This window comes from Fukomys damarensis, unplaced genomic scaffold, assembly GCF_012274545.1.
Source record: "Fukomys damarensis isolate Sample0158 unplaced genomic scaffold, DMR_v1.0_HiC HiC_scaffold_25, whole genome shotgun sequence".
In the NCBI taxonomy this organism is placed as follows: domain Eukaryota; kingdom Metazoa; phylum Chordata; class Mammalia; order Rodentia; family Bathyergidae; genus Fukomys; species Fukomys damarensis.
The window spans coordinates 2,524,863-2,552,635 of NW_022900937.1; the positions used below are offsets into that span (position 1 = coordinate 2,524,863).

The window sequence follows — 27,773 nt, forward strand, 5'->3', positions numbered from 1 at the left end:
TCCTAATCAAAAAGAAGTTGCCAGTGTGTACTTGCTCAAAATGATCTAGCAGACTGCTTGCTGTATTACTAAAGTTCTGAGTGAACATGGTGTTAGGATTTAGATCAGAAATGTCCCCCGAAGTCTGTAGGGTTTTTGGAAGGTGGTGAGATCATGGGATTCCATACAAGACTTTGCTGGGTTAGTCCACTGATGAGGTTGGAGCTGTGTAGTTAGGGTTGAGGCCCAGTGGGAGGAGGTGGGTCGTCGTGGGGCCATGACCTGGAAGGGTGCATTCTTGTCCCTGGGCTCCTCCCTTCTTTCAACTCTGCTTTCTGGCTGCTGTGGGGTGAACAGCTTTCTTCCACTCTGCCATTTTTGCCTTGGTATCGGCCCACCATGGACTAAATTCTCTGAAACCATGAGCCAAAATACACCTCCCTTCGTCTAAGTTGTGGGTGTCCTGTATTTTGTCCCAGCATCAGGAAAATGACTTTACACATGGGGTCCTTATATATATAGAAATGCAGCTCAAATCTGTCTCTCCAATGCTCTGTGGCATTTCAGTACAGCCCAGCTGCCCACAAGCTTATACAGTTTTGTTTTTGTGGTGAGATGAAATTTCTCACTGGAAAACACTCAGGATCCAGATAAAAATAACCACTTACCAAGCTCCAGACAAGAAAACTGGCCAACATCTGCCATCTGACCACTCTTGCCAGGTGTAGAGTGACTCACAGTCCTGAAGTTTTGCTCTTCCTTTAGGACCACAAACTGCAGAAAAGAGAAGGGAGAGGAGGTATTGTTATAATTCACAAGTCATTTCAGTAAGCATTAACCATGGTCTGTGTTCATCCCACAGATGATGAAAGTTGGGAAAAAGCCTAATGAAAGATTCCATTTTCAATTAGAAATCTTAAGTTACTTTCTACTAAAGCAGTTAGGAAATGTGGGGGGAAGTACTGGGGGTCGAACTCAGGGACTTTGCAGTGAGCCACATACCCAAACCCCTTCTGCATTTTTCACTTTGCGATGGGTGTCACCAAGATGCTAAGTTGCCCAGGCTGGGCTTGAACGTGCTATCCTCCTGCCTCCCAGAGTGCTGGGCTTACAAGCATGGATCACCAGTCCTGGCTATTACCAATATTTTTTACTGCAGAATCTATTCTAATTCTAGACTCCTAACCCTGGGGCCATAGAGCCCTGGGTGCTGCCATTTTGCTATAAGCTGTGCAAGAACCCACTGAATATTCTGAGCACTGCCCGTTGGCCTGGCTGTAGCAGCATATGTATCTGCTGCAACTTTACACACACACACACACACACACACACACACACACACAGAGTGTATGTATAGTTCATTTAAATGTACTATCAACTTCTGAGTAATGTGAGGTCAAAAGTAAATACTAATAACTGATGGTGTGAGTACTATTCGATAGGGCCCATGAAATATTTTCTTGTGGATAAACAGCATCAGAACCAAAATTCTACAAGGGAGGCCCAGAAAACACCTCTCTTCAGTCAACAAAATGATTGCCTTGGTCACGGTTTGCACCGCTGTCCAAGGCTGCCATGGCGCTCGTGGTGCAGGCTGGGCAGTCGCTGGCCCACCTCAGGCCAGGTTAGGTATTAAAACAGGCCAGCAATAAAAGGCAAGAACAGAGGTGCCGCGTGTTCCAGGACGGAGCCCTCCCTGGTCGATCAGTAACCCAAGCAGGGCTGCCCCCAGCCAGGAGAGACCGCGCTCCACTGGCTCCCAACAGGGCCCAGTGCTCGGTAACAATGTGTGGAAAAGCAGTTAGGAAGGAAAAAGCCTCTCTGCCCACGCTTCCCACTGAGACAGGCACAGGAAGGGGAGATGCATGCGGGGATAACTAGGCAGAGGGACAGCTGCGTGGGAGTGGGAAGGCGACTCTCGGGAACACGCGTGCTCGTCTTCTCCTCTCCCAGTCACCAGTCACCAGTCTCTCCTCACTGACAGCCTCCCTGCGTACACACATTGCAGTCAGTACAGGTCCTGCTGGCCGGGGGCGCAGGCCCATCCTTTCCAGCTCAAATGAACTCTGCTCTGCCCGAAACACATGGGCTGCAGAGCTCTGGGCAGCTGATGGAACCAGAGTTGTTTCTGCTGCTTTTCTCCCAGTCTGGGTGGTCAGCCCTCCCCCACTGCCCCAGGATCTGCAGCAGCAGCTGGCGAGGGGACAGTTACCATGGCCGGGTGGACGCGGCCCAGCAGCCGGGCTTCCTGACACAGCTGCTGGCCAGCAGGCTGCTCAAGACAGCGGCCAGTGCCTTTGGTGTTTTTTAATGACACACAGATTGTGTTTCCTTCCTCCCCATTATTTAAAGGAGATGGGTTAAACTTGGAATCCAAAACCCACGTGAAATACCTCGCAGGCTGTCAAGTGCAACGTGGGGATTTAAAATCTAGCCACGAGGCTTCAGAGACCTGAGCACACTGGGTAGCTCGGTCCTCCCAGAGTCGCACACTTGGAGAATGCACAGGCTAACGGTGCTTAGAGCCTTTCCATGCTGCGCCCTTGTACCAAGAGGATGCTGAGGCCACGCAGAACTGAGAGGTGTGGCTGGGACTCACGTTTCTACTTCATGTCCATCCACATGCTCACACCTGAATGCCTGCGGCACTCACCTGTCAGGACAGGTGAACACCTGCACTCAGGAGAGCCAGTCTGGGAAGGGAGGTGAGGAGGAGCTGGAAACAGTGCGTGGAGTTTCACACACTGCCCTGGCCGCCGAGACCTTTTCCTAACAGCACTTCCCAAGGCTTCAGTCCTCACAGGGCCTGCCACCCATGCCATCCACCGTGAGTGACGCCAACAGCACACATGGACCAGCCAAGAGCACTAACAGCGTCCAGAGAGCCCATGCTGTCCCCGGCTGCACTCTAGTGCTTGGCACACTGGTCACTGCCCTGGGTGACCCATGAAGAATCTTGAATTTCAGTCCTACTATGCCCACTGGAAAGCACTTAGGTCTGGTGGATCATACACAGGATAGCCAGTCAATCTGACTCTGGGTTAAAACCTGGGCTTCAATTATAAGATGAATTAAACTTTCTGTATTTTTGTTAAATCTGGCAACCATATGCCAGGGATTTAGCTCAGTGGCACCACACCCACCTCACAAGCACAAGGTCCTGAGTTCGATCCCCGGTATCAAAAAAGAAAAAAAAAATCTGGCAGCCATGTTGTTACTAAAGTTTATGGACATAAACTATGTGTGGGAAAAGAAAAAGTAAGAAAACCAGAAGCATAATTTGGAGTTTTTAAGATACCCATCTGAAAAGAATCATTTAAAAATAGGGAAAAACATCATACAACACATTTAAAAACACCTGAGTTACAGGACACAGGTGCATGATGGAAAATAGCTGCCTACATTTCGGCGCCACTAACTGTGGTGCCATTTTAACCCAACAGACTCCCTAATGGAGGACACAGCTCCCCCATGTGCCACCCAGGACCTCCTGCTCGTGTGCTGTGGCTAACAGAGTCAGTACCCCGGCTGGGAGCTGTGACCAATTCCAGTCACTCTGGACTCTGTGAAGAATGACCAAAAAAAGAACCAGGATTCATGTCAAGCCCGTTCCTAGCTCCCTGTACTTCGGTCACATTACCCAAGGTTGGGGGCCGGCAGACACCCCAGCCTCGCCGTTGGCTGGTCGCGTACTGCTCACGTCTCCGTGCGACTCCTCATATGGATTCTTCGCGTTTTTCAGTGCCAGCTTCTTCATCCTGAGATTAAAGCCGAGATCTGAGACCATCTCAGAATAAAACAAAGCACTCAGCTCACCCACGGATGGTCGGGGACGACTATCTTAGCATAAACCCATCAGGAGCACAGTACACATGCAGTTAGACACAAATGTGGTGAATGTTGAACTGAAAAAGACACTGCCACGAGCCCTGACAGTCGTCCCACTCCCCTCAAACACACGCATCCCACTGTTCCTGCCACTTTTTAAAGCAGCTCCGGCAGTGCTCTTTCGTGAGTGTCTTTACGAGGTGCAATCAAAACTGCTGAGTCACGGGAGCTTGTTTGGCGGTTCCAGCAGAGGCGCACAGCTCCTCGTACCCCCCGAATGAGGCGGTCCTCCTCTATGGGGGTGGTCACACTCTTTGCCGAGTGCACAGCTTCAGGAGGGACGCACATGGAGCGGCAAGGGAGGAAGGGGACACCGCCGAGCCAGCCAGGTCAGCCAGAACAACCCTGGCGATCAGTGGGGCGACAGATGTCGCAGCCAGATCACCCTCACATCCCCAAATTGTTGAATTATGAATTGTTGAAGAGTGAATGCCAGCCAAGGGACAGGCAGGCTTGTAAAAACACGATGCTGTGTCCTCACCCACCTCAGTCACCAGTTCTGGCACTGTGGGACTTCTGGCTCTTCCCAAAGTCAAAATGACCACAAAAGGTCAACATTTTGAATCAATTCAGTACACTGAGGCAGCTACCACAGCACAATAAAGACACTCAGGAAAGAGAACTCCCAGAACTGCTGCAGAAAAGTGGCAAGAACTATGGGATAAGTGTGTTTGAACCAGGGACAGAGAGGAGTATTTTGAGGGGCATCCATGGTAATATGTTGTCCAGTGTAATACGTTTTTAAACTTTAAACAGTCACCGTATTTTTTAATCACACCATGAGCTGAAAATGTACAATCAGATTCTAGAGCTCCTGCTCTCAACCACTGCACTAGGATGCGTCAGGCCCTTGGGCAAGAGCAGCTTGCCTGACATATGGAATCTTCTAGAACATGAGACTGCTGGTCCGGGAGGGCCTCTGCAGTGTGGGTGAGTGAGGCTGAGTTTTATCTACAGGTGGCAGAGGGTGCACCACATAATGCCAGAGAACCTGGACCTATGAGGGAGGGCGTCTCAGGTTCTCAGCCATAAAATGATGCTTTGAGCCAAGTCCAGAAAGTCACCTTCAGCCCCTGAATTCTGTGACTCTCAGATGCAGTACAGCATGGGCCATGACAGCACACAGAATGTTTTGCAGTACTGATGGGGCACTGATCGTCCTACCCTTTAAGGAAACGGAAGGTGAGTGCTGCAGTGCCCGTAGGCAGAGCGTTAGTTCTTAAAAATCACGCGTGTGTTACTGACCCAGAGTTTTAAACTGTTAACGTTAAATTACTGAAGACACAAAACCGAAGGACTGCAGACTTCCTTCCCAGTTAGGGAAGGCAGCAATTTTCTTTACCAAAAGGTGATGTTTTGTGGACAATGAACTCAACCGAAGCTGTGAAAATTTGTGGCTCCGAGGCTGGGGGACGAGCCTGCGACTGCCCAGAGAATGTGGGGTAGAAAATCGCTGTGCTGTGACAGCCGCACCCTGCAGGCGTGGGAACCAAGCCGGAACAGACTTTGACGCCTGGAGCATGGACATCCTGGTCTTTTAGAAAAGCTGTTGCTCCATCTTTCAGTGTAGCAAGTGAAGAGATGAAGTTCAGCCCAAGGAGCCAGCTAAACCCTCCCCTGGCTGGGGCAGGCTGAGACAAGAGCCGAACACACGGATGGGTGGAGGGTCACCTGTAGCAGCGTGCCCCCCACAGCCCCAGCAGCAGTAGCACGACCAGCGCCACCACACAAACGGCCACCACCGTGATGTCCCGCTGCTGCCTATGGCCGGCGTGGCGCAGCTCCCACCATCGCAGGTCTCGGTGCTGGCAGCGCTCCCCGACGTAGCCAAGGACACAGCTGTGACGACACAGACAGAAGTCATGAGGAATCCTGGCCCGATGCTGGGTGTCCCGCAGCCTGGACTTCCACCCTGGCTGTCCGCCTGCTTGGGCAGGGCACCTGCACGCCACCTCTGGAGGGCACTGCAGCACGCGGATCGAGGCTCAGTTTCACCTGAGCCAAAGTCCTGGGAGCCCCTCTTAGAGCCAACACAAATAGTTCAGCCCTAAGCGAGAGTGCTGGGAATAAATGTTGGGCCAGACTGTGACAAGCACAGATCGAAGCAAAGAAGAACCCGAAGGCAGAGTCCTCCGCTGCACACTGGCAGTGAAAGGAGAACTCAGGTGGCTGAACAGGAAGCACAGCCGGGCCGCGGATGGGACACCCTCCCCTTTCTAAATCTCCACTGGCCCTGGAGAAGACTTGCCGACAGCGATGCATGAGAATTTGCCTGTTTTCTTCAAGGGGGAAAAACAATATGGGAGAAAAATGTGACCCTCAGTAACAAACGAGTTACTGTCCAATTTCAGACTGCTGCCAGAATTAGCGATGACCCATCCACAGTTCAACCTTCAAAGTGCTTTAAACAATGCTGCCATCTGCTGGGAATGCTCATTTCCAGGAGTGAATGGGACTCCTGCTAAACAACTGCACCCCAGTATTTACGAGAGCATCAGTTCGAAACACATCCGTTATGAGTCCCTTCTGTGGCTCTGGACCCAATGTCACCCACCCATGCTCCCACATCACCGAAAGGCTTCTGGGTGGAAAAACCCAGACAGAACTCCAGGAGGTCTGCATTCCAACCCTTGGCCCACTTTCACTGCCTCCAGAGCTGGGAAGCCACTTTCAGAGTCGGGAAAGAGAGGAAGCAGCCCTTAAGGACCCCGCGGGTCTGACATCATGCTAGGTAGGCAATTTCACTGCTGGGTTTTTTAAATACATATTTTGGGGTTTTTTCAGTACTGTGGGTGGAACTCAGGCCCTTCACATTGAGCTACATACCTAGCCTTATTTTTTTAATTAATTAATTATTTGTTTGTTTGTTTGTTTATCTTGAGGCACGGCCTCCCTAAGTCACCAAGTTGTCCAGGCTGGGCTCAAACTTGTGCTCCTCCTGCCTCAACCTCCCAGAGTGCTGGAATCACAGGCATGCACCACCATGCCTGGCTTACTCATTTTATTTTTGATGGCAGGTCCCCATTTACAGGTGAGAGGACAAGGCCACACAGCTAAGCAGTGACAAGTGTGAGTCAAGTGGTTCTCCCATGTTATTGCAGGTTTCCGGGGCACGGCCTCAGTTCTCACTGTCTGGGTCACAGCCAAGCAGCACCAAAGCCCAGCAGCCACTCTGAAACCACTGGTGTTAGCAGGCCCCATCTGAACCTCGGGGAGATTTGGGGTCTTGAGGAATGTGTCCCATGTCCTTGGCCCGGCTGCTGTGGTTACTAACTGGTTCTCCAGCCAGGTAAGTTTGAGCTTCCACAGCCAAATAATTTTAACACATTAGAGTCTAAGTAAGGCTAAACAGGGATTGGCAATGGGGCAATGTACACCATGGATCAAGCGTCCCTCAGAATGATGTGGCCTCATCGCCCTGACCTGAAGAAATGCTCTGGAGTGCAGGTCTGAGGGGGGCCCGCTGTAGCCGAGCTGGGATGGACCAGGACTCTGAGACCAGAGGTCTCACTGCCCCTCCAACTGGGGGCGGCCTGGGGCTGCTTTTCAGAGTTAATAAAACACAGGGTGAGGTCAGCAGGGCAGAAGGAGGGGCAGAAGAAGGGTGGAGTTCCTGATTAAAGCGCACTTGTGCTAAATGTACAACTCGACAGAGTTACGGTCCAGATGCCCGGATGCTGACAGGAGTTTCAGGCTGCTTCAGCCAAAGGCCCTCAGACACGAGCACTGCCTCTAGCACGTCCTTCTGTAGTAACTCCTGCCTGAAACGTTATCAGGGAAACAGGATATTTTCATCAGGATTCAGTGACAGAAAAGAAAAGCAGTGTGCTAAAGACCTCATCAATCTTTAACGATCGACACTGCAGATGAAAATCCTGTACCACTGGGCACTTAATCCCACTGTGCAAATCACCCACTAGAGTGTGAGAAGCTAAATCTCAAAGGAAAATAAACCATGAGGTAACATGTGGCCAGGACATTTGCTTCTGTAATTTTGTTATTTGCAGGATAAGAAACAATGAACCAATAAAAACAAGTTGATTCTTAATATTAAAGAATACTAATTATAAGGACAACTATTGTAAGTTATAGATTTATTTTAGGTTAGAATATTATCTGTAAATATGAAAATGAAAGCAAAATTCTATTTGAGTTGAGTCATTTTTGCTAAATTCATGACCACTTTTCCTGATGTCTGTCAGGTTGGTGTGATTTATAATGCAAGGCCTTTACCACCCTTGGTCAGAGTTCAGTGTCTTCCTCTACTAATGGAGACATTTCTGTTCATCACTGTTGATAAAAATCATGAAAGTCTCTAACCATACAGCATTTGTTCACAAGGAACCAAATATTTTATTGCCCTTCTTTAGGGACAGAGAAAATTATCAATGGGTCAGGAGTTGAATCAAGGGAGATGAATCTATCAGGTTCCTCATGGTGCTTTGAAAATATGGCAGTAATTAAAAGTAAAATCAGAACTAGATGCTGTGAGTGTGGGCTTTACTGAAGGCTCCACGGCAAAGGTTCTCCAAGTAAGCAGGGCCGCAGAGTGGTAAGAGTGACCGGCAGGTTCCCCTGAAACCTCCTGAAATCACTGTGACATGTTGCTTACTGTGAAGCCCTCCTGGAGGAGAAAAGGTGAGCAGAAAACAGCAGGTACACCCCCAGCAACTGTTATGAACAGGTACCTGAAGAAAAATGATTCTCCGGAAGTGGAAAAAAAAAACACGACTGGTTTCTTGTTTCTTTTGGTTTTTAATTTTAAAAATCAGAGGCAATCAGTCCGATGTGAATATGTACCACACTTTTGTAACTCTAGAAACATTTTTTGGATGCTCCGCATATTTGGCAGAAAATAAATCAAAGTTTTAAGAATTTCTCCATAAAATGTTTTTCATCCAGAATGAGAAATTTGATCCCCAGACTATACTAGAGGTAATACCAAGTTATTTAAGTAAAAAATCATCAGTTCCTTGGATTCATATTTCTCTCTGGTGCCCAGGGGAGGTGGTGAAGTTCAAGGTGCACACACACACGTACACATTTATGCATGAATGTTTCCCTAAGGAAAATCTCCTTCATATAAATTTTGCAAATCAGGAGGTTGAGGTGGGACGATGGAGACTTCAAGGCCAGCCTGGACTGCGTAGCAAGTCTGAGGTTTGCCTGGGCTGTATGGCATCACTGTGTCTCCAAAATCTTTTTCTTTTTTACCAAATTGGCTAAAAGTCATTGTTTTGGGTTATATTTAAAGGTCCCCCAAAAGCCTTGTGTGCACAGAGGTGGGACTTTTCAAAGCTGGCTGGATCTAGGGCATGTGACATTGCGATTAAGGGTGCATGGCACTAAATCACTCCACTGATTGGTTTAGCATCGTTCTGGGTGTGGGTAATGGCGACAGCCTCCCTGGATGTGGGTGGCACCACCCAAAAGTCTGGCAGTTGAGATGGGATTAAAGGGAAAGGGAGGCTCGCACTTGCTGCTTGTTGTCTCCTGCCTGCCCTGCCATGGACTGTTTCTTCTCTCCTGTTCCACCCTGCCTTGGAGTCAGCCAACTATGGACTGAAACCTCTACAAACTGGAAGCCAAAATAAGCCTTTCCTCCTTTAACTTGTACGTGTCAGTCATGAGAAAAGTAACCAAGACAGCCGTGGACCACAGCGTCATCTCGGCCATCAGAGAGCAGGGCTGACTTACTTGCACGCGTAGCTGTCGACTGGTTCCACATACATGCACACTCCGCCGTGGAGGCAGTACCCGTCGTGTGAGGGGGGACATCCTGGGTAGCCATTTCTGACCACATTGCTGGCATCTTCCCCAAAGGGAGGGGGTGAGGTAGAGTCTGGAACAATAAAAAGCCTCAGTGACTTGGGCGCCGATATCAGGACTGGCTTCTGTAAACAACGTGGGATCCAGCGTCCTTTTGTGACTACGACACCACGAAGAGGCTGCGATTATCTGACATGAGCCACACCGAGGCACACAAGAGAACGGCCAAGCCCGAGTCGCCAGATGGATTCCGTCACTGGTTGCATACAAAAGCCAAGTTGTCATCCAGGAGCACAGGAGCACACACTCACCAAGGGAAATGAGACGGAATCACCAAGGAGCTGGTGGCTCCGTGTGGCTTAGAGTCCCTGAAACACACAGCCAGCTCTCCCAGCAGCCCAGAATTCAGAAATTCCTCGAACTGAGGCCTTTCCAAAAGAATGAAAAGAATCATATCACAGTGATATATGCACACCTGTTTATAGCGGCACAGTTTGTAATAGCTAAAACTTGGAAACAGCCCATTTGCCCATCCGTTGGAAACTGGATAAAGAAGATGCAGTTTTCTATAAAATGGAATATTACTCAGCCATAAAGAATGACAAATTAGATTGATTCATAGGAAAATGGATACATATTGAGGATATACTCCTAAGTGAAATAAATAAGTCACACATGTGTAAATACCGAATAGTTTCTTTGGTGTGAAGAAACTATAATAGCACATAAGATCCTAATGATATAATTGACCATGTGAAATAGGAAGAAAGGGACTAAAGGTGAAGGGAAAGTGGGAAGGGTAGGGGAAAGGGAATAAGGGAAAAGAGAAAATGAAAAAATGGAAATAAAGTTTTTGTAAATGGGGAGGGGAGAAGGGGTTGAAGGGAGGGCAGAGACAAGGGGAAAAAATGAGAACCAAGACCTGTCATGCAAAGGTACAAGATCCCAGTGATGAATGTAACTGTGCTGTATCCCTAAAATGTACCAATAAACTCAGTGAGGAAAAAAATAAAATAAAAAATAAAAACTACTTCAGAGACTGGAGCGAAGCGACTCTAGAGGAATCGCTCCAAGAGCAGAGGAATGAGACATGGGAATGGTTCACGGCTCCGTAAGGGGAACAGCAGGGTGCAGACCAACTATATAAACAGCAGTTTTGCAATGCCTTGAAGAAGAGCAAATTATTTGAGAAAACAATTACATTTAAGACAGCAGAGCTTTCCTTTCTGCGGATGCTCCCTGCTGGCAGAGCCAAGAGGCAAGCAGCTGGCAGTGCTGGGACGGAGCCCACCTGGTCTCCAGGGCCCTGTGGAAGGCAGCTCCCCTTCGGGGTGCCAAGGACAGAAGATACTGCTCTTCGGGGGGAAGACTCGGGAAGCAGAGGGGTCCATCATGAGAGAAAGCAGAGAGCTAGCGGCTGACGCAGATGCCGAATGCTGACTGCCCTAATCCTGGCTTCTGTTTCTATCCTGTCGGCCCATCCTTGGCCACCTGACTGCGAGGCTGCCGGTGGGTCTCTGCGGCCTCCACGCACTGCCCACCATGGAAGCCACTGCCACACGGGAGAGCTGGACATGTGACTCCCACCCACGCCACACCACAGGTGGCTACAAGTGTCAGGCGCCCGCCATAGTTGAATAGAATACAAAACGCCTCAATTGTACACTGATTACATGTTAAATGTTAATATTTGAAACATTAGAAAAATGCAATATATTATTATTATTAAAAGCCCAGACATAAAACCGACCTCACTGGGCAAAAACCCTGGGTTTTTCCAGCAGCCCCAGAAATCAGCCTTACAAATGAAGATACTGGCCACAGGGTGGCACAGTGCCTGCCCCTGCACTGAATTATACTAAAAAGGATTTATGCCAGACGCTATTAAATTACGAAGGCCGGGGCCATTTTGCATTCTGAGGCCCAGCCTCCATCTGAGGAAAGTCAGCTCCAGCTGCCGGAACTGCAGCCCTGTGAGGGTCTGTAAGGCCCGGAAAGCCCGGGCAGGGGTGGCCGCCCCCCCACCCCCATGTCTGTACAGCCCACAGCTGTCTACTCATTCGTATCTTTGGGGAGCGAGGTGGGGCATGAGGAGGAGAGAGGTGACGAGGCCCAGCGTCCGGCGCCGCCTCAGCTCCCGCCGTGCCACACACTCTCGGCCTTGTGGGTTTCTGAGACTCGGTCACAGGTGTTGGAGCCTCGGCCACATGCCCACATGGGCGACAGAGACAGGGATTCTCCTCAGGCCTGGAAGGAAAAGAGACTCCCCAAACTGGAGACCGGCAAACCACCTCCAGGAAGACATGTAGCAGTTCGGATCGGAGAAAGAATCCAGCCACTGACATAAAGATGTCAAATACAACGTTTGCCTTTTCTACATAGATGTGAACGATATCTAAAGCCAACCTCTCTCTTCCAACTCCCCATCTTTTCCATTCTCACTGCTATCACCATACCCCGCGTAGGTCCTTCCTCCTTTTCTTTTCCCTTCCCTTCCCTTCTCCCTTCTTTTCTTTTCCCTTCCTTTCCGTTCTTCCGAGAAAAAGAGGAGCATCACTACACTCTGGTACCCCATGTCCCCTCCAAGCTGCAGGTAAACACCAGTCCCAGATGACTCCCAGAGACAGTAACCCCGACGAATCCTCATTGTGCCACTTGGCTGCCGGCTCTCTGCCGCCTCCAGCTGTGCTGTCCAACATGGCGGCCACAGTGGCATGGACAGCTGAGCACCGGAAATGTGTCTACTCCTTGCTGAGGTGCACTCTAAGCTCAGATACTCAACAGATTGTGAAGACTTCATAACAAAATATAAAATAGCTAGTAATTTTATACCAATCACATATTAAAATGCCAATATTTTAAATACATTAGAATAAGAAAATTATTAGATTTAATTGCATCTATTCCTTCCTTTTCGTAATGTGGCTAGAGTATTCAGGTCAGCCCTGGCTCAGAAGGGAAACCCCAGTGAGCGGCCCTTGGAGCAGAGTTCCTCCAGGTAACCCGAGCCTTCTGTCAAGGCCTGAATCATGTCCCTCCACTACTGAACAAGTCCCAGTGTGACCGTCTGTACCTGTGTCTGAACCTAGGGTCTGGGAGGAGCTAACTAAGGTTTCTAAGGCTAAGAAAGGTCAGAAGGGGGAGGCCCTAAGGCAACACAACAGGTGCCTTTAAAGAAGAGGAAGCAGCAGCAGAAGAACACACAGAGGAGAGGCAGAGTGAGAACTCAGCAACAAGGTGGCCATGTGCAAGCCGGAAGGAGACCCTTGGCCAGAACCAAACCAGATGCAACTTCATCTGGGACTTGCAGCTTCTAGTACTATGAGGAAGCAAATGTCTGTGTAGCAGCCATCCAGTCCACAGCACCCATTATGGCCTAAACCACAGAATCTACACATACGCTGTTCCCTTCAACCTCAATAAGACCAGATTTCTCTGTGCCTGGAATGCTCTCCAGCACTTCCTGTTCCCTCCTAATTAGCATTTACTCATTTCCTGTGCTCCAAAATGGCTGCTACTCCATGCATTCTTCCGCAATACCTCAGAGTGATACTTTTCTAGTTCCGAACTCCACCCCTCACCACAACTGTCTTCTTTTTGGTCACATTCTCCTCACACAAAGCAAGGGCTGGCTGCCTCATCCTGGTATTCCTACTACTGCTGGTTCTGCACCATTGTCATCCTAGGAACAATGATGTTCTTGTCACTCTGAGTTGCTGTCCCGAATGGTTCAAACTGACTCTTTTTAAATGGACTTCCTGCTATGATCTCAACGAGCCACCACCTTGAAGGAGAAGGAGAGAAACAGGAACAGGGCACTGGCACCCTGTGGCAAGTTCAACCCTGGGAAGAGGAAGGTTAGTCAGAGTCAGAATCCAGAGCCAGATGAGTTTCAACATTTGAGAAAGGAGAGCTTCTATTCAAAGGAAATTGAAGAGGAGGCCGGTCTAAATTATCTATGAGCCTGTTTAATTAGAGTGGTGACACTTTCCTGACCGACAGCCGAACATGTGCTTTGAAAAGTGCCTCGGACGTGTGTGGACTGCAAGGAGCTAATCTGACACAGGTCTGTGGAGAGCCACGGCTGATATTTCATCCTCAACATTTCAGGGGGAGAAGGTGCTGTCAGGTGAGGTTTTTACCAGCACGTCTTCCCCACTGTGAGAGATTTGTGTTTTCACAAGCAGAAAAGAAAACACCGGAGAAGACGTGGTAACTACCCGCGTTCAGACACCACTGCGTCGTGCCAGGCAGGGTGGCTGGGCCGCTCCCCTGGTGGCGACAGCGGGAGGGCAGCGCCCCCGGGTGAGCAGCCGGCACCCTCACCTGGAGCCTACAGAGGCGGCGGCTAGGAAAGACCTGGCTGCCACTCTGCGCCGCTCTCCCGGAGCCGCAGCCCTCTCCTCAGCACCCGCATCCTGGGGCCAAGCTCACTGACAGGGAAACGCTGTCCGGCAGTGGCGGCTCAGGAGCTCGCAGCCAGCGCGCGGTGACAGCGCCAGGCCGGAGCCTGCACCTAGGCCGAAGTGAGTCCGGCCCACAGGCTGCACACCGCGCAGACAGGGTGCTCCCCGCCTCCACACCCACAGGCGGTGCGATTCGCCCAGGTCGTCTCCGCCCTCCCCTCTCCTCCGGCTGTTCTCACCGAGACAGTGGAGCCCGTCTCCGCCATACCCGGCTGAGCACCGGCACACGTAGCCGCCCTCCGTGTTGATGCACTCGGAGGACGGGGAAGGGCAGGCAGTGCTGTCCGCCGCACATTCGTCCATGTCTGTGGGCAGAACGAGTAGCAGTGAGATATTTAGGCAACGCTGCTGTAAGCAGGAGCAGCAGGAAAGAAGATGCATGATCTTATATTAATCTGCAGCTGCTGCCTGGTACTGTTTGCAAATACACCGCACACCGTTTCTTGGTTGTGAAGTTCACTTCTTGACTAATTTGTATAGAGGTCCCACCTGTTGGAATATCCAAGTCTTAAATAACTATTTGGTGTTTTTCTTCAAAGAGTTCTCACCCGTCTGAACAGCTAAGTAAGTCACCTTGTGCCAGAGTGCAAGACCCTAAGGACTCTCTCTTTCCAAGACAGGCGTGTTGGGGCACACCTGGAATAGCAGCACTACAGGAAGCTGAGGGAGGAGGGTCACAACTCTGAGCCTACCAATCACTTATTTATAATTTTGAGGGTATCAAAATAAAACAGAAACCTACCCACAACGATCCACTTATAAATCCACTTGAATAAAATGTAGGCACTAATTTTCGGGGGGAAATGTTCTGTTTCCAAAGAAACTGGTGAACACACAAATTTTACTTGATTCAAAGTCGCTCTTCTAATTAAAAATTATTCCTTTTACTGCTAACTGCACAACTTTAACATAAACTATATGTTGACATATGTAAATATATGCCTTACATTTTCTATGCATGCCACTGTTATTATTATTAAGCTAACATCAAGTACTTTCTTTATACCTGCTGATTACATAAATCTTTCTGGAGATTTCACACTGCTAAGAGCAGAAAGACTGATTCTGGGTTCGTTTTTCAAATGTGCGCCCGGACCTGTACTCTTACCAGAACACAGTTCTCCATCCCCCGCAAACCCCTCCAAACACCGGCAGGCGGCGCCGTCTCCCTCCGGAACACACTGGGCGTGCGCGCCACAGACCGCCGGGGCGCACTCGTCCAGACCTGCGGAGGACAAAGCGAGAGGCCGAGGTCAGGGCCCTGCGAGGAGAGCGCACGCCCGGCCTGTCCTGGGAAGGCGTCCCCGGGAGACCCAGGATCCATCACAAGGGCCCCACGAGCTCTCAAGTTCAGACGTAACTGGTGTTCAAAGAGCCCTGTGTGAAGGCTTGTATAATTTTAAATTTTTTCAGGTCTGAACTACAAAACTGCTACAAATAAATAAACTCACGCTTCAAATGATTCATCAGCTACTCTACTTAACAATTCCCAACCACGGTGACCTAGGAAAGGAGCTGATCTCTCCCCCAGTGACACGCTAATGTGTGGCAAGTGGGTGTGGTCAGTACCGCGGCAAAGGGATTCAATCACGGGAGGATCTACCGTCCGTTCACTAACACGCTTCAGTGTGGTGACTGCACGTCACAATGCGTGTTTATGCCAAGATCCCTGCAGCGGCCTGCCAACCTCAGGCACTTGGACAAAGTCACCGAGAGTACCAGTCCAACGCTAATGCATCACCACGTTTCATCCTCCACTGACGTGCAAATGTCCCAGGGCAGAGAGTTACACGCTGAACCTTAAACTCCAGCAAGCTCTTCTCTGCTCTCTGCCTTTTCCCCTGTAACTCCTTACGGACAGAATCATTCTCCAAATGCCACCTCCCGCCTGCTCTTTGGAGATGAAGGACCCCACACAGGAGGATACCGTCTACTTCTGGGTGTGCCTGTGCCTGTGCGCGCAGAGATGAACAAGGCCCTGCACATGGTCCACAATCACAGAAGGGGAAGCGGTCTGCACGAACTGCACTGGCTTTGCTTGGTGAGGGAGCAGGACCCCTTCCCCGAGGAAACGCCTGCCTGCCTTGCGTGCGGGCTCCGCACCACCTCTCACTCAAGACTCTCGTGTGCTGGGTTCAGGACCACAAATTCCCCACTGGGTTCAGTATGGCTCTAGATGCCTGGATCCCAAACCGCAAGGCTGCCCAGAGCACAGCGTGGACAGCATCCAATTACTCAGGGCATTTTAAATGCCTGGCAGAATCACCCTGCATTAGAATGTGATTTGGGCCTTCTGGGTAATTTGCAAAGCCCGAGTTGGCTTGGCATGACGGAGAGCAGTGGACGTGCAGAGGCAGCGGTGGGTGACGGCCCAGACTCCCTGCCATGGGCCAGCCTGGAGGAAAGCTCACACCCACTCTCCTCTCACCGCAGGGGCAGATTTGCTAGGTCCCTCTCCCATGATGACTGTATGGGTCAGAGAAAAACTGACTTGAAAGATCTCAGGGAGTTTAGAAATATTGTGTACATTTAAGCAACGATGTTGAAGTGATAAGTGAGAATCAGCTTCCCTGGGCTGGGGATGTAGCTCAGGAGAGCAGGCACATAGCACACACCAGGCTCTGGGCTTGGGCCCTCACACTAGAAAGAAAAGAAGCAAAAAGGAAGGAAAAAGAAGAAAATCTGGCCTCTCACAAGAGAAGAGGTTCCAGAGCCTGTTACTAAAAATAAAATTCATTCAGAAGTCCTGCTATGCCCCAGGCCTTCCTGAGGACCAAAAACAGAGTGCTGAGGACAGCAAGAGGCCCTGCTGTGGCTGCAAGTGGGGAGCAGACAGGACTGCACCAGGCAGCACACAGGGCCAGGTCCAGGGAGGGCTCTCAGCAAGGTCATCTGACACAGGCCATGCCGAGGACCTGAGGGCTCCAGGAGCAGCCCACGTGCACTGGGGCGAGGCCCATAACATCTGCAGCACTGCAGAAAACCAAGCACTATAGATTTGAGGGGTGGAGGCGAAGGAGGCAAAGAGGCCTGAGTGAGAATTTTAATTTTGTTCTAAAATTGTAATGTGGATGTCTCAAACTTCTGTTAGTCTACTCTGTTGACATAAAATCTCACTCTGAAACATGAACAAGATCCAGTGGCCTAAGCCATCAGAACATTTCTCAGGCGGGGGCCAAACAGAGCTGAGCCCAGGCATGGATGAGGCTCCTGTCCTGCGCTGCTCCACCAGGTGGGCAGGGTCCTGGCCACCTCACCACTGCCTACACCACCGTGAGCTTCATTCGCTCGCTGTCACTCACCTGGGCCCCTGCATCCTTTGATGTTAGTCTCTGCACCTCCGGGATCACTGGACACTGCCAAGATTCCCTACCCCGCCAATGCTGATCAGTACTTTGCTCATCCCTGTCCCTCTTGGTATCCCCAGCACCCAGTACAGTGTATGCCCAATGAACTGCTAACTGAGCAATATTCCTAAAGTCATGAAGTTTCTCAGTACTTCTTATTTATCATGAATTAATATCTGGTTATAAGTTTTAAAAACTTTGGTCAAGGCATGAATTAACGAACCTCAGCCTTAATTTCTGCATCTGTAAAACGATGAGCTGCAAAAAGGATCGGAATAGAGAACATACTTAAAGTACATGCTTATGCTCCACACAAAAGCCAGGGATCATCCTCATTATCACTAAAGTATGCACCTCTTTATCTCTTATCAAAAGTCCCCCGGTCAGATGGGGTGTGAGGTCCCCAGAGTCCAGCACAGCTACAAAGCCATCTGCAAGCCACAGACAGCAGGGAGGCTCTTCCTTACATGTCCCAAAGGGGAGGTTTCGGGTTTTTACAGCTGCAAACATCCTGCTGACTTATAATGTCACTTGGTGAGACGGACAAACATAATGTTTCAAAGTCCAGCTGCAATGACGGAAGGGCAGAGACCTCGTGGGAGACAGGGTGGGCATCACAGAAGCTCTAGGGCTCAGCTGGAGACTCCGGGCCTCCTGCGTGATTACAGAACATAAAGTGGATACAGAACATGGGCAAACACGGAAGAAGGCTCCCTAAAGTTGTCCCATACTGTGCAGACTGTCTGAGCCTTTGAGGGGAAATGCTACCCCCCCAGAGGACAATTCTAAGCTGCGCTGGAAATGCACTTTCTATAGCAGCTGAAGAAGACTGTTGCTCGTCAATTGCTATCCACCTTGCACACTAGCGGCCACACGCTAGACGGCCAACGTGCCAGGTGCAGGGGAGACACTCTTCGATGTGTTCCGCCCTTGTTTTCACCTTCGCTTCCACACTATGCTGCGTGCGGTGCAGACTCTCAAGGGTGCAGCACAGACTCTCAAGGGTACAGCACGTGTGCAGCCTAAAGTGGAGGTGGAGAACCATTCAGGAGAGAAGAAGGACTTGTCTCACTAGCTTGTGTGATTTAGCCAACTTTAAGAGATGATCCAGTTTCTCACTGGTACAGTCGGCGGCGCCCCAGAGGGACTGGAGAGCCCACTGTCCATACCTGACACCATGATTTCGGCCACTAGTGTGTGCTGAGCTCCTGTGGCATTGTCTTCCGATGCCTCGGTCCCAGATAAGTTGTCCAGTGCTGTCACCTGCCTACTTTGATCGGCTTCACCACCTGTCAAGGCCAACACACTTGGCTAGTTCAGCTTTTCCTTTTTTTTTGGTTTTTTGTTGCAATGGCAGATTTTACACCACAATGAAGCAATGAAGGTGCAGTAAACTGCTGCCTGTCCACTTGTGGTATGGGACCCAGACAGAAAAGGGAACCCCCCCAAGGATGCACTTCAAGTGGCTGTGAACAGCCCTTCCCCAAGGCCAGCTTTGCCTCAGAGATCTCAACTGAAACAGCAGGCGACAGACTGAGCTCAGGTGGCCGTGGCTGCCTCCAGCAACCCCGCCTTACAGACGTCTGTACTACAACACTGCACTTCACATGATAGAGCTGGTTTTAGAAAACATACTTAAGTTATTGCTAGAAACGTGTTACGCTGACAGACGATGGATTTATCATTATAATCTTAGGAACCATGTTTTGAGTTTTCATTTTAAGTTTGAATTCATAAATTTTGGCAGATACAATCCATGTAAACAAAGACTCTCTGGGAGGGAACTGAATAATGTTTTCAGGGTAGAAAAGCAGCCTGACCCATGGATAGAGCAATCCATTTATTTCTTGCCAGTTTGTCGTCTAATATTTATACTAGGGCTTACTAGAGAAATATAAACTTTAAAAGTCCTTTTGATAAAATTGAAACTATCACTTGTATACAAGATTTCAAAAGCTGGCTCCATGTGTGCTAGGCAGCTCAGAAGGGAGGTGTGGGCTCTTCCAGCCACACCGCGCTGGCTCCCGGCTTCCCGCCTTCTCCCTGAAGTCATGTTCAGTTTGTAAAACAGCAGATCACAAGCCCTCTTGGGCTGATTTCCAAATGCATTTGATATTCCAAGTTTTTTTATAACCTTGCTTTTCCTATTAAGACCTGTCACGTGGGAGGGGAAGTGTACATTCCTACCCCTAAAAATGAAGACATAAAGCTTCTAAGCAAAGCATCTCTAAATAGCTCTGTGAGGTGATGAAACGCTAGTACTCATCTCCAAGCTTGGGCCAAGTCCACTATGAATGGAGAAGTTGGGCTGAGCGCTTTCGACTCTTTCCTTCCGGAAGTCCTGTCTAAGTTAATCTGTAGTAAGGAGCCCAGGAGCCCTCAGGAGGAGGAGGCACACCCACACCCTCCGCATTCCGTGGAGCAGGGGAGCTTTCAGTAACCACAGTGCGGGACGCCAGACCGGAAAGAGGGCCGTTCCTGCATTACCGGCCGACTTCAGGACCAGGCAGGCCTTCCCATCTGGGGCGCCCCGGAAACCTTCGAGACACCAACAATGCGCAGCGCCAAACCTCTCCTGGCAGATCCGTTCGCAGCCGCTGCCCCCAGGTGAGCAGGGGTCTGAACCTGGTGGGGACAAGAGTGGTTCAGGCGGCTGGAGGTGAGGGAGACACTGCCAGCCGGCTCCCAGGAGAGGACCCGGTCGGTCCCCAGGTCGCTGCCTCCCACCGGCGTCAGGCGCTGCGACCCCACGCCCTGACCATCCCCAGGCTGCCGCCCTGTGGGCAGAAGCAGCCCCCGCAAGCCCCTGAACCCTGCCCTTGGGGCTGTAACCCAGGACTGAAGTGGAAGTGAGAACGAGGCTCGCAGTATGAAGCGTCCAACACCCGACGGGGCTGGGGCCGAGGTGACCGCAAGGCCAGGCCCAGTCAGGGGTCCTCTGTGCAGACCGGCGAGAATCGCAAAGGCCCCTCCGCCCCGCTGCCTGCTGATTAGAAGCCGGGGTTCCAGCCCAGGGGGACGGGCAGCTCCGGTGTACCTGGTTTTGCCAGTGGGTGAACCACAACCAGCGAGGAGGGTCTCAGCACGCTGCCTCGCAGACGTACCCTGTTTCGGCCAGTCCTCTTGTTCACCCTCATTACCGCCGGCACTGCCCAGTCCGACAGCCACAGGTGGTCCCCGAACACAGCCAGGGCGAATGGGCGACCTGCAAGCAATTCACAGGCTCAGCACCCGCACTGCCTCTGCAAGAGCCTGAGGCTGGGCCTGCGACCTCATCCTCATGGGAGCCTGGGCCCTACAAGGTCCTTGCCGGGCAGCGAGACGGGAGCTGACTGCTTCAGTCCTGAGGACAGAGTCCAGGGCCTCTGTACGATGGTTCTTTGTGACAGGTCTCAAGTTGTCCAAGCTGGGCTCAAGCATGCATCCTCCTGCCTCAGCCTCCCAGACTGCTGGGCTTGAAGACGAGGCCAAGGTGGGACTGTTGTGTCCTGCGGTTATCTGCTGCTACTTGTAGGCTTGAGAAAGTTGTACTGCAGTCCTTGGCCTTAGGTTCCTCATCTTGTGAACAGACGTGACAAACAGCAGCCAGACTCGGGGCTGGGAAACGTGTCTAAAACCCGAGGTGACTGAGTGCTTTCTCAGGATTCTGGTCTCCACCCACAGAGCTCCCTGCATGAAACCCCTCCTCCCCTCTCTCCTGTCACCTCAGGGCTGTCCAGAGACGACGCCCCTCTTCCCCCCTCCTCTCCCTCTCTCTCTGCAGCACTACAGATAAACCCAGGGCCTTTGCACTGAGCTGCATCCCCAGCCCTTTTAATTTTCTTGAGACAGGATTTTGCTAACTCACTCAATTGTCTAGGCTGGATTTGAACTTGTGATCCTCCTGCCTCAGCCTCCCAGAGTGCTGGGATTACAGGTGTGTGCCACCATGTCTGGTTCCTCCCATCCTAATTCCCTCATCCCCTCGATTCTTCTAACTTCTTTTTGTTTCTTTCCTTCCCTCCCCTCATTTTTCCAGCTAAGTGGGCACTAAACCCAGGAGGTTCGGAACTAAGCCCCACTCCTCTCTGTATTTGGAGACAGGATACTGCTAAATCGCCCGGGCTGACACTGAGCTTGTGGCCCTCCTGCCTCAGCATCCCAAGCAGCTGGGATTACCAGAGTGCGCCACAGCACCTGGCTTATTCCTTCCTTTCTTAAAAGTGTTTTCAAAGTCATCTGTTAGCCACTGCCTCCATTTCATGGCTCCTTCCTCCACCTCTCCGGCCCTGAAACTGCTTTATGCGGCATTCACACATGTAACACACTGGGAGGTCCTCATGTGACCCCAAGCAGTCAGGCCAGACCCGAGGCCAGGCTTCCGCAGTGCCTGCAGGCCCTCTGGAGGGATCCAGCGGACTGGGGTGGATAGAGCTCTACCGGCCGCCAGCACGAGAGACTGGGCCGGAGTGGGGGCCGATCCCAGAACAGCGTCCAGTGAGGTTCCGCCCAGCCTCCGTGTCCCACGGGCATCCAGACACTTGGAGGGGTTCTCGCACACAGCCACCATCAGGCTGGGATGCCTCCAAAGCCTTGCATACTCGAAGGGCGCACACCCTGCTGAGGACCGACCCATGTGGGGTTCCCAGCTCAGGGGGCGTCTGGGCTAGGTCCACACGGGACCCCCTGCTCAGGGGACACCCGTGGGCATCTCAGCTCCCAGGCCCCATGTGAAACTTCCCGCCTAAGGACCCTCTCCCCTTTAAACTGTGCTGCTGGGTACTTAGACCTCAAGGGGAGAGCGACCGAGACAACTACCAATGTTTTTACTCTGCTAGAAACCCACAGCACAAAACCTATCACCCAACCCAACCACTTTCAAAGGCACAGTTCAGGAGTGTTACTATCTTCGCACATTCTTGCACAACCAATCTGGGGCTGTTTACCCTGCAAAGCTGAAACTCACACCCGTGAAGCCACTCCCATCTCCCTTTGTCCCCACCTGGCAGACACCACTCTGCTCTGTGTGAACCGAACTACTCCGGCTACCTCAAATATGTGGAATTTTACAGCGTCTTTACGTGGCTGGCTTATTCTACTGCGCATAATCCTCAAGGTCCACCCCTGTTGAAGTGTGTGTTAGAATTAGCTGTAGTGTTTCAGCAAACGCCTGTTCTAGCCACACCCCTCATTTTTTGTTCACCAAAGAGCCACAAATAATTGCATTTTTTACAGTAAGAATAAATTCATTCAACCTTTGCATGAAAAATCCTGAACTTGCGGTTGAGAAGCCATCATAGACACACACCAACAGATGGTGCTATAACTCAGACAATTTCAACAGAATTTCTTGACAAAGGTCTTCAACAGGAAGCTGCCTTAGTAAGAAGTTGCAGTAGCAGTTCAAATGGCTCACAAAATACCTACTACACTTTTACTTTCTACTTGGGGATTTTCAAATCCTCCTCTCTCCTCCTCTGTCAATGCTATAATGTTACATTGACTTGGACGGTATTTTTTACAATAACGTGTGTGTCCCCCACGAGGTTCCCCGACTTCACAGAGATCGTATTTGTTTTACTCGACACTGTGTCTCCACTTCTATAATGAGTGAAGTGCATGGAAGGACAAAGTCTCCAACTGCACACGAGCTTATCATTACAATGAAGCACAATTTTTAAAGAGCCTTAGAAATACAGGAAATTTAAATTATATTTATCTTGCCCTATTTAGGGTATCATACAAATCTGGAAATTTAGTTTCTAAAACTACAGAGAATGGGTAGGAAAAAAGCTTACATGGATTACTAGTTTGTTAGCTTCTTCTTAAATAAAAGAGACTGTGTTTTTTTTTTTTTAAATCTTCCCTGTCAGTTTCTAAATCCCCAAAATATCTCTGACACCTGCTTGGCTTCCGTCTGCTCTGTCCACCCTGCTGCCAGTTCTTCTGTGCCCACCACAGGGGTCTGTCCACACCCCACTGTAAGGGACTGCACTAGCCCAGGCCTTCATCAAGTGCCACCTGCACAACTGCCGCAGCCTCCTGGCTCACCAGGTGTCATCCTGAGAGTCCATCTTGTCACCCGCTCGCCTGCTCGAGCACATGCAGTGTCTCCTGAGTAAATGCAGATAAAGTCCAGTTGCCACGTCTGGATACTCTGGCTCAAAAGGCAACTTCTCACTTTTGATCTCCACCCATTTGCCACACGGTCCATTTCAAAAGCTGTCTGCAGGTTCCCTGAATCAAAATAAGTCTCCCACCACTTACACAATTTCAGATCACTTGTACTTCTCTTCTGCAAGATGCGTATGAAAATACATGATTCCCTGGGGCGAAATCTGAAAATACAGTAGGGCAGAAACTGCTCTGTTGTGGTTGGGCTTCCGCTGAGTGGGGTCACCAGACAGGGCTCAGCCAGCCCTCAGACTGCTCCCCACGGGGCTGGTGCTGTCAGTCCTCCAACCCCTCCCCTCCCAGAGGCAGACTCACAGGCGTGCACGCCCACACACCCCTGAAAACCCCAGTTGTTCATCTTTGCACGTTATCATTGGTATGCACAGATGCCTAAAAGTGGTATCACTCTTGCGAAATGATATTTCCTAAAACACAAGAAATGAGAACAGCAAACCCAACTTTTTATCCCTAAATACCGAAGGATTTAACATTTGCTTTCTGATCTCCTTTTTACTCAGGATTTGAATGATAAGGCAACCCTTGCAGCTCACCATTCCCAGGAGAAACCTGTCTGTCTCTGTTCCTTTCTCTGGATGTGGCCAAGTGTGCATGTGCGTGTGTGGGTGCGCACACGTGTGTCAGTGCATCTCATACGGGACACTCATCTACACTCGATCCAGATGAAGCCGCCCACCCCAAGGCCTCACCTACGTCATCCTGGGCCAGCCTCTGGCGCCTCGAGCCGTCCAGCCTGGCCATCTCCACCACAGAACGCTGGGCGTCGCACCAGTACAAAGTGTCCATCAGGAAGTCAACAGCGAGTCCGCTGGGCTCCACCAGCTCTGAGCTGGCCACAACCCACCGGCCGGAACCCTGCAGGGAGGCACTTTCCACTCGTGGATTCGTCCCCACCTCGGTCCAGAACAATCTCCTTCAATCAAGAAATCACACAATGAATAGCACTGTCCTGAAAAAGAAAAATCCTTCCATTCCTTCCTCATGGAAAATATCGCTGTAAATCACCTCGGCATATGCCAAGGTGGTACACTGAGGAATTTAAAGGAGAAAACAGCACTGCGTGTCGGACTAATCATTCTCAAAAGCAAAACAGTCAACTTTTCCATAGACGGCATGTTGGACAAGAAACGCTGAATGAAAGCTCAGACCATTAGATTTTAAAAAGGAATTTGTTTTCTAAAATGTAGCATATTACTAATCAAAAGTGTGCCTAAGTGAACAGTCTTAACCTAGCTGCAAATGCAGTGACTCCTGCTGGACTGTTCTGTCACCGGCATTAAAACCACAACCTGCGTGGAGGAGCACACCTGCCTGTTAGCTACTTTCCTAAATGCATTGAATTTCCTCAGCAAATTTTAAGTCCCATAAACCAGGTGAGTGAATGTTTTTTGAAGTTACTGTGGCTGAATATTTATTGGTCTGTTATAAGACATTTATGTTCTCACTGTTTTTATCACTTGGCTGGCTAAAAATCAATAATCAATTACTACCAATACATTATCTCCTATAGACAAGTTTCCATTGAAAATAAAGCAGAGTTGGTTTTTGTGTTTGCTTCTTAACAACTAGGAAGAAGTCCTTTGTTCTCCTTAATTCTTCAGTCCCCAAAGCAAAATGTGCTATGAATTCATGATGAATAGCACAGAACCTTAATTGTTCAGATTTCCTCTTGTCTATGTCTAGGGATAACGTGTCACTTGAAGTCATCCAATGGTTTTTCTAAATTGAGTTCTTAAGTCAAACGATCCATATATTCTTTTCTGCTCAATAAACAATGCCGATTTTTTAAAAACAGGTAGATTAATGTGCTTAGGTCTAATTAGTTAATGGTTTACAGCCCACTTCTTAAAAAAAAAAAAGAAACTGAATTTGTTTAAAATAAAAGGATATGTCAACAGAATTATTATACAGGAACAAAAGATCAAAAGGCATTAAAAAATGAGGAATGCATGCTACCACATCATTTTTGAAGGTCTGAACAAATCTCCTGGGTTGTCTTTGCTTTGGTCCCACCGACCAGCATCTCAAACATGAACTGTCACAGGGCCTCTGCAGAAAAGGGCCTTATTTTCTCAGATACCTACTTGGCCATTGGATGAACAGCAATTCCTCTTGGCTGAGAGATATTTTCCTTAATGATTATTTGTCGATGTTTTCCATTTAGATCACTCCCTTCAATGACAGACTTCCTAAAATGAATTTAAATTTAAATGAGAGGTTTACCAATTACTTTTCAGACAAAAATATTCCTTTTCCTTGTTCTTGATATGCAAAGGTAAGCATTCTAAACTTCTCACCCCCAACACACACACACACACACACACACACACACACACACACACACTGACAAGCCCACACATTCTACTGTTAAAACACTCTCTATTAGCATCTGAATATTTATGCTGAGCATTTAAAGTATGTGGTTTCAAGATAAGATAACAGGGGACTGTGTCTGTGGCTGGGCATGGACAAAGCCAGGATAATAGATACCGCATCTATTTCTTTGCACAATTACCAATTTCTTGCTGAAACCCAGGAAGCCAGGGGCTGGGAAGAGTCAGGCTTCTGGGTCTGTAGTAACAAGGCAGAGGGAGATGTTTGTTGGCTCCGATTTTCTTCCATATGATTCCAAGACACATGAGAGTATAGCAGTCTCTCTTTATCCATGGTATCAGTTACCTTTGTATGTGGAAATATTAAGTGGAAAATTCTAGTAGTAAACAATTCATTACTTTTAAACTGTGTACTGTTTTTTGTAGTGTGATGAAATCTTGAGCCTTCCTTACAGTTCCCACTGTCCTGCCTCACCCACCAATCACCCCTTGGTCTGGGGTATTCACACAGCATACTCCTCCCCGTAGTCGCTTAGTAGTAAGCCGTCTTGGTCATAAGACTGGCTGTCTCAGTGTAGCTGTCATAGTCCTTACGTTCTAGTAACCCTAATTTTACGTATATTAATGCCTCAGAACTCAAGAGTGGGGATGGGGGCAATAAGCCAAAGAGAAGCCACAAACCCCTTGAAAAGGCAGAAGTAGAAAGTTGTTATAACTGTTCTATTTCATTATTTGTTACGGTTGGTACTTTCTTATTGTGCCGACTTTGTAAAGTAAATTTCCTTATATCTAGGAATCAGCCCTATCCTTGGTTTTCCACATCCACTGGGGATTCTGGAAATATCCCCTGTGGCTAGGGGGAGACCAGTGTACTAAAATGTCATATACAGATATTTATATTAAAAATAACTTTTGGGTATCTGACAGGGTAGATAAGTCAAACTTTCTAGTTTTTCTATGTCTATGTCAAACAAATCTTTATTACCAAGCAAATATTTACTGAGAAATTATAGGGTGTCAGGGATTGGCCTCAACATTAGAGACACAATAGGACACAAAAACCTCATCTCTGTCCTTATAAAGCTCATACCTCAACAGGAACAGAGGAAGGCGAGCAGGAGGGGAGCAGACAGGAGAAGAGAGGATGCGATTGTCTCCGGGCACATGAAGGTGAGCACCAACAATGAGGAATCAAGGGCAAGTGCAACCCCGGGGCAGAGTGGGTACCCGGCTGGGCAGGGTCAGAGGAGGAGTCCGAGAAGTAATGACGAGCAGGACAGGGGGCAGGCAGGCGAGGTGGGGAGGTACCGAGCACCCAAGGGAGCACTCTGAAACGTGCAAGTTCAGAGTCCCAGGATCCAGAAAGAACGGGGGCGGGGGTGTCAGCAGTCACTGCGTTGAGAAAGCTGTGTGTGACTGTAAGGCAGAGAGCAAGGCAGGGGGAGGCAACAGTGCTGACAGCAAGCACAGGCTGCCAGGATGGAGAAGGCTAACGGACTCAGACGCTACACGAGAAGGCCGCAGCCCTGCCCCTGCAGGAGCTAACCAGGCTTCTGAGCAGCTCCGGGAGGCAGGGCCACAGGCCAGCACTCACCTTGTTTCTCCAGAGCAAACTGGACCTCATAACAACCTTGCATCCATTCAGCAAGCATCTGTCAAAGTCCAGCCGCCACTCCCTCACGGGCAATGAGGGCACGGGACAGGCCCAGCCAGGAGGGCCACAGAGCGGGCTGTAATCAGCTCCAAGCCTGAGATGTGAGGGAGACCTAGTCTCTAGCTGCCCATGAGGAAGGGGCTGGGGCACACCCGGAAGGCTCCTT

General features: G+C 49.7%; 1 protein-coding gene and 1 long non-coding RNA gene across 8 annotated transcripts in view; one reads left to right on the top strand and one right to left on the bottom strand.

Moving 5' to 3' along the window:
* Egf (epidermal growth factor) overlaps nucleotides 1-27,773 on the bottom strand; it is an 82,931-nt gene that overhangs the window by 14,834 nt on the left and 40,324 nt on the right. For 6 of the 7 annotated variants that reach the window (XM_010641512.2, XM_010641514.3, XM_010641515.3 and 3 more), the window contains exons 12-22: nucleotides 25,705-25,809; nucleotides 24,310-24,533; nucleotides 20,487-20,654; nucleotides 19,937-20,074; nucleotides 18,619-18,738; nucleotides 15,211-15,327; nucleotides 14,282-14,407; nucleotides 9,565-9,709; nucleotides 5,539-5,706; nucleotides 3,620-3,737; nucleotides 648-753 (exon numbers count right to left, since the gene is read on the bottom strand). In XM_010641512.2, the coding sequence (XP_010639814.1) occupies nucleotides 648-753; nucleotides 3,620-3,737; nucleotides 5,539-5,706; nucleotides 9,565-9,709; nucleotides 14,282-14,407; nucleotides 15,211-15,327; nucleotides 18,619-18,738; nucleotides 19,937-20,074; nucleotides 20,487-20,654; nucleotides 24,310-24,533; nucleotides 25,705-25,809 (1,535 nt within the window). The remainder of the gene's footprint in view (nucleotides 1-647; nucleotides 754-3,619; nucleotides 3,738-5,538; nucleotides 5,707-9,564; nucleotides 9,710-14,281; nucleotides 14,408-15,210; nucleotides 15,328-18,618; nucleotides 18,739-19,936; nucleotides 20,075-20,486; nucleotides 20,655-24,309; nucleotides 24,534-25,704; nucleotides 25,810-27,773) is intronic. The other variant, XM_010641517.3, reaches the window with a different exon arrangement.
* On the top strand, nucleotides 6,822-27,650 carry LOC117283339. Its single transcript, XR_004514297.1, has 3 exons — nucleotides 6,822-7,156; nucleotides 24,121-24,993; nucleotides 27,052-27,650. It is a non-coding gene; the product is annotated as an uncharacterized LOC117283339 (long non-coding RNA).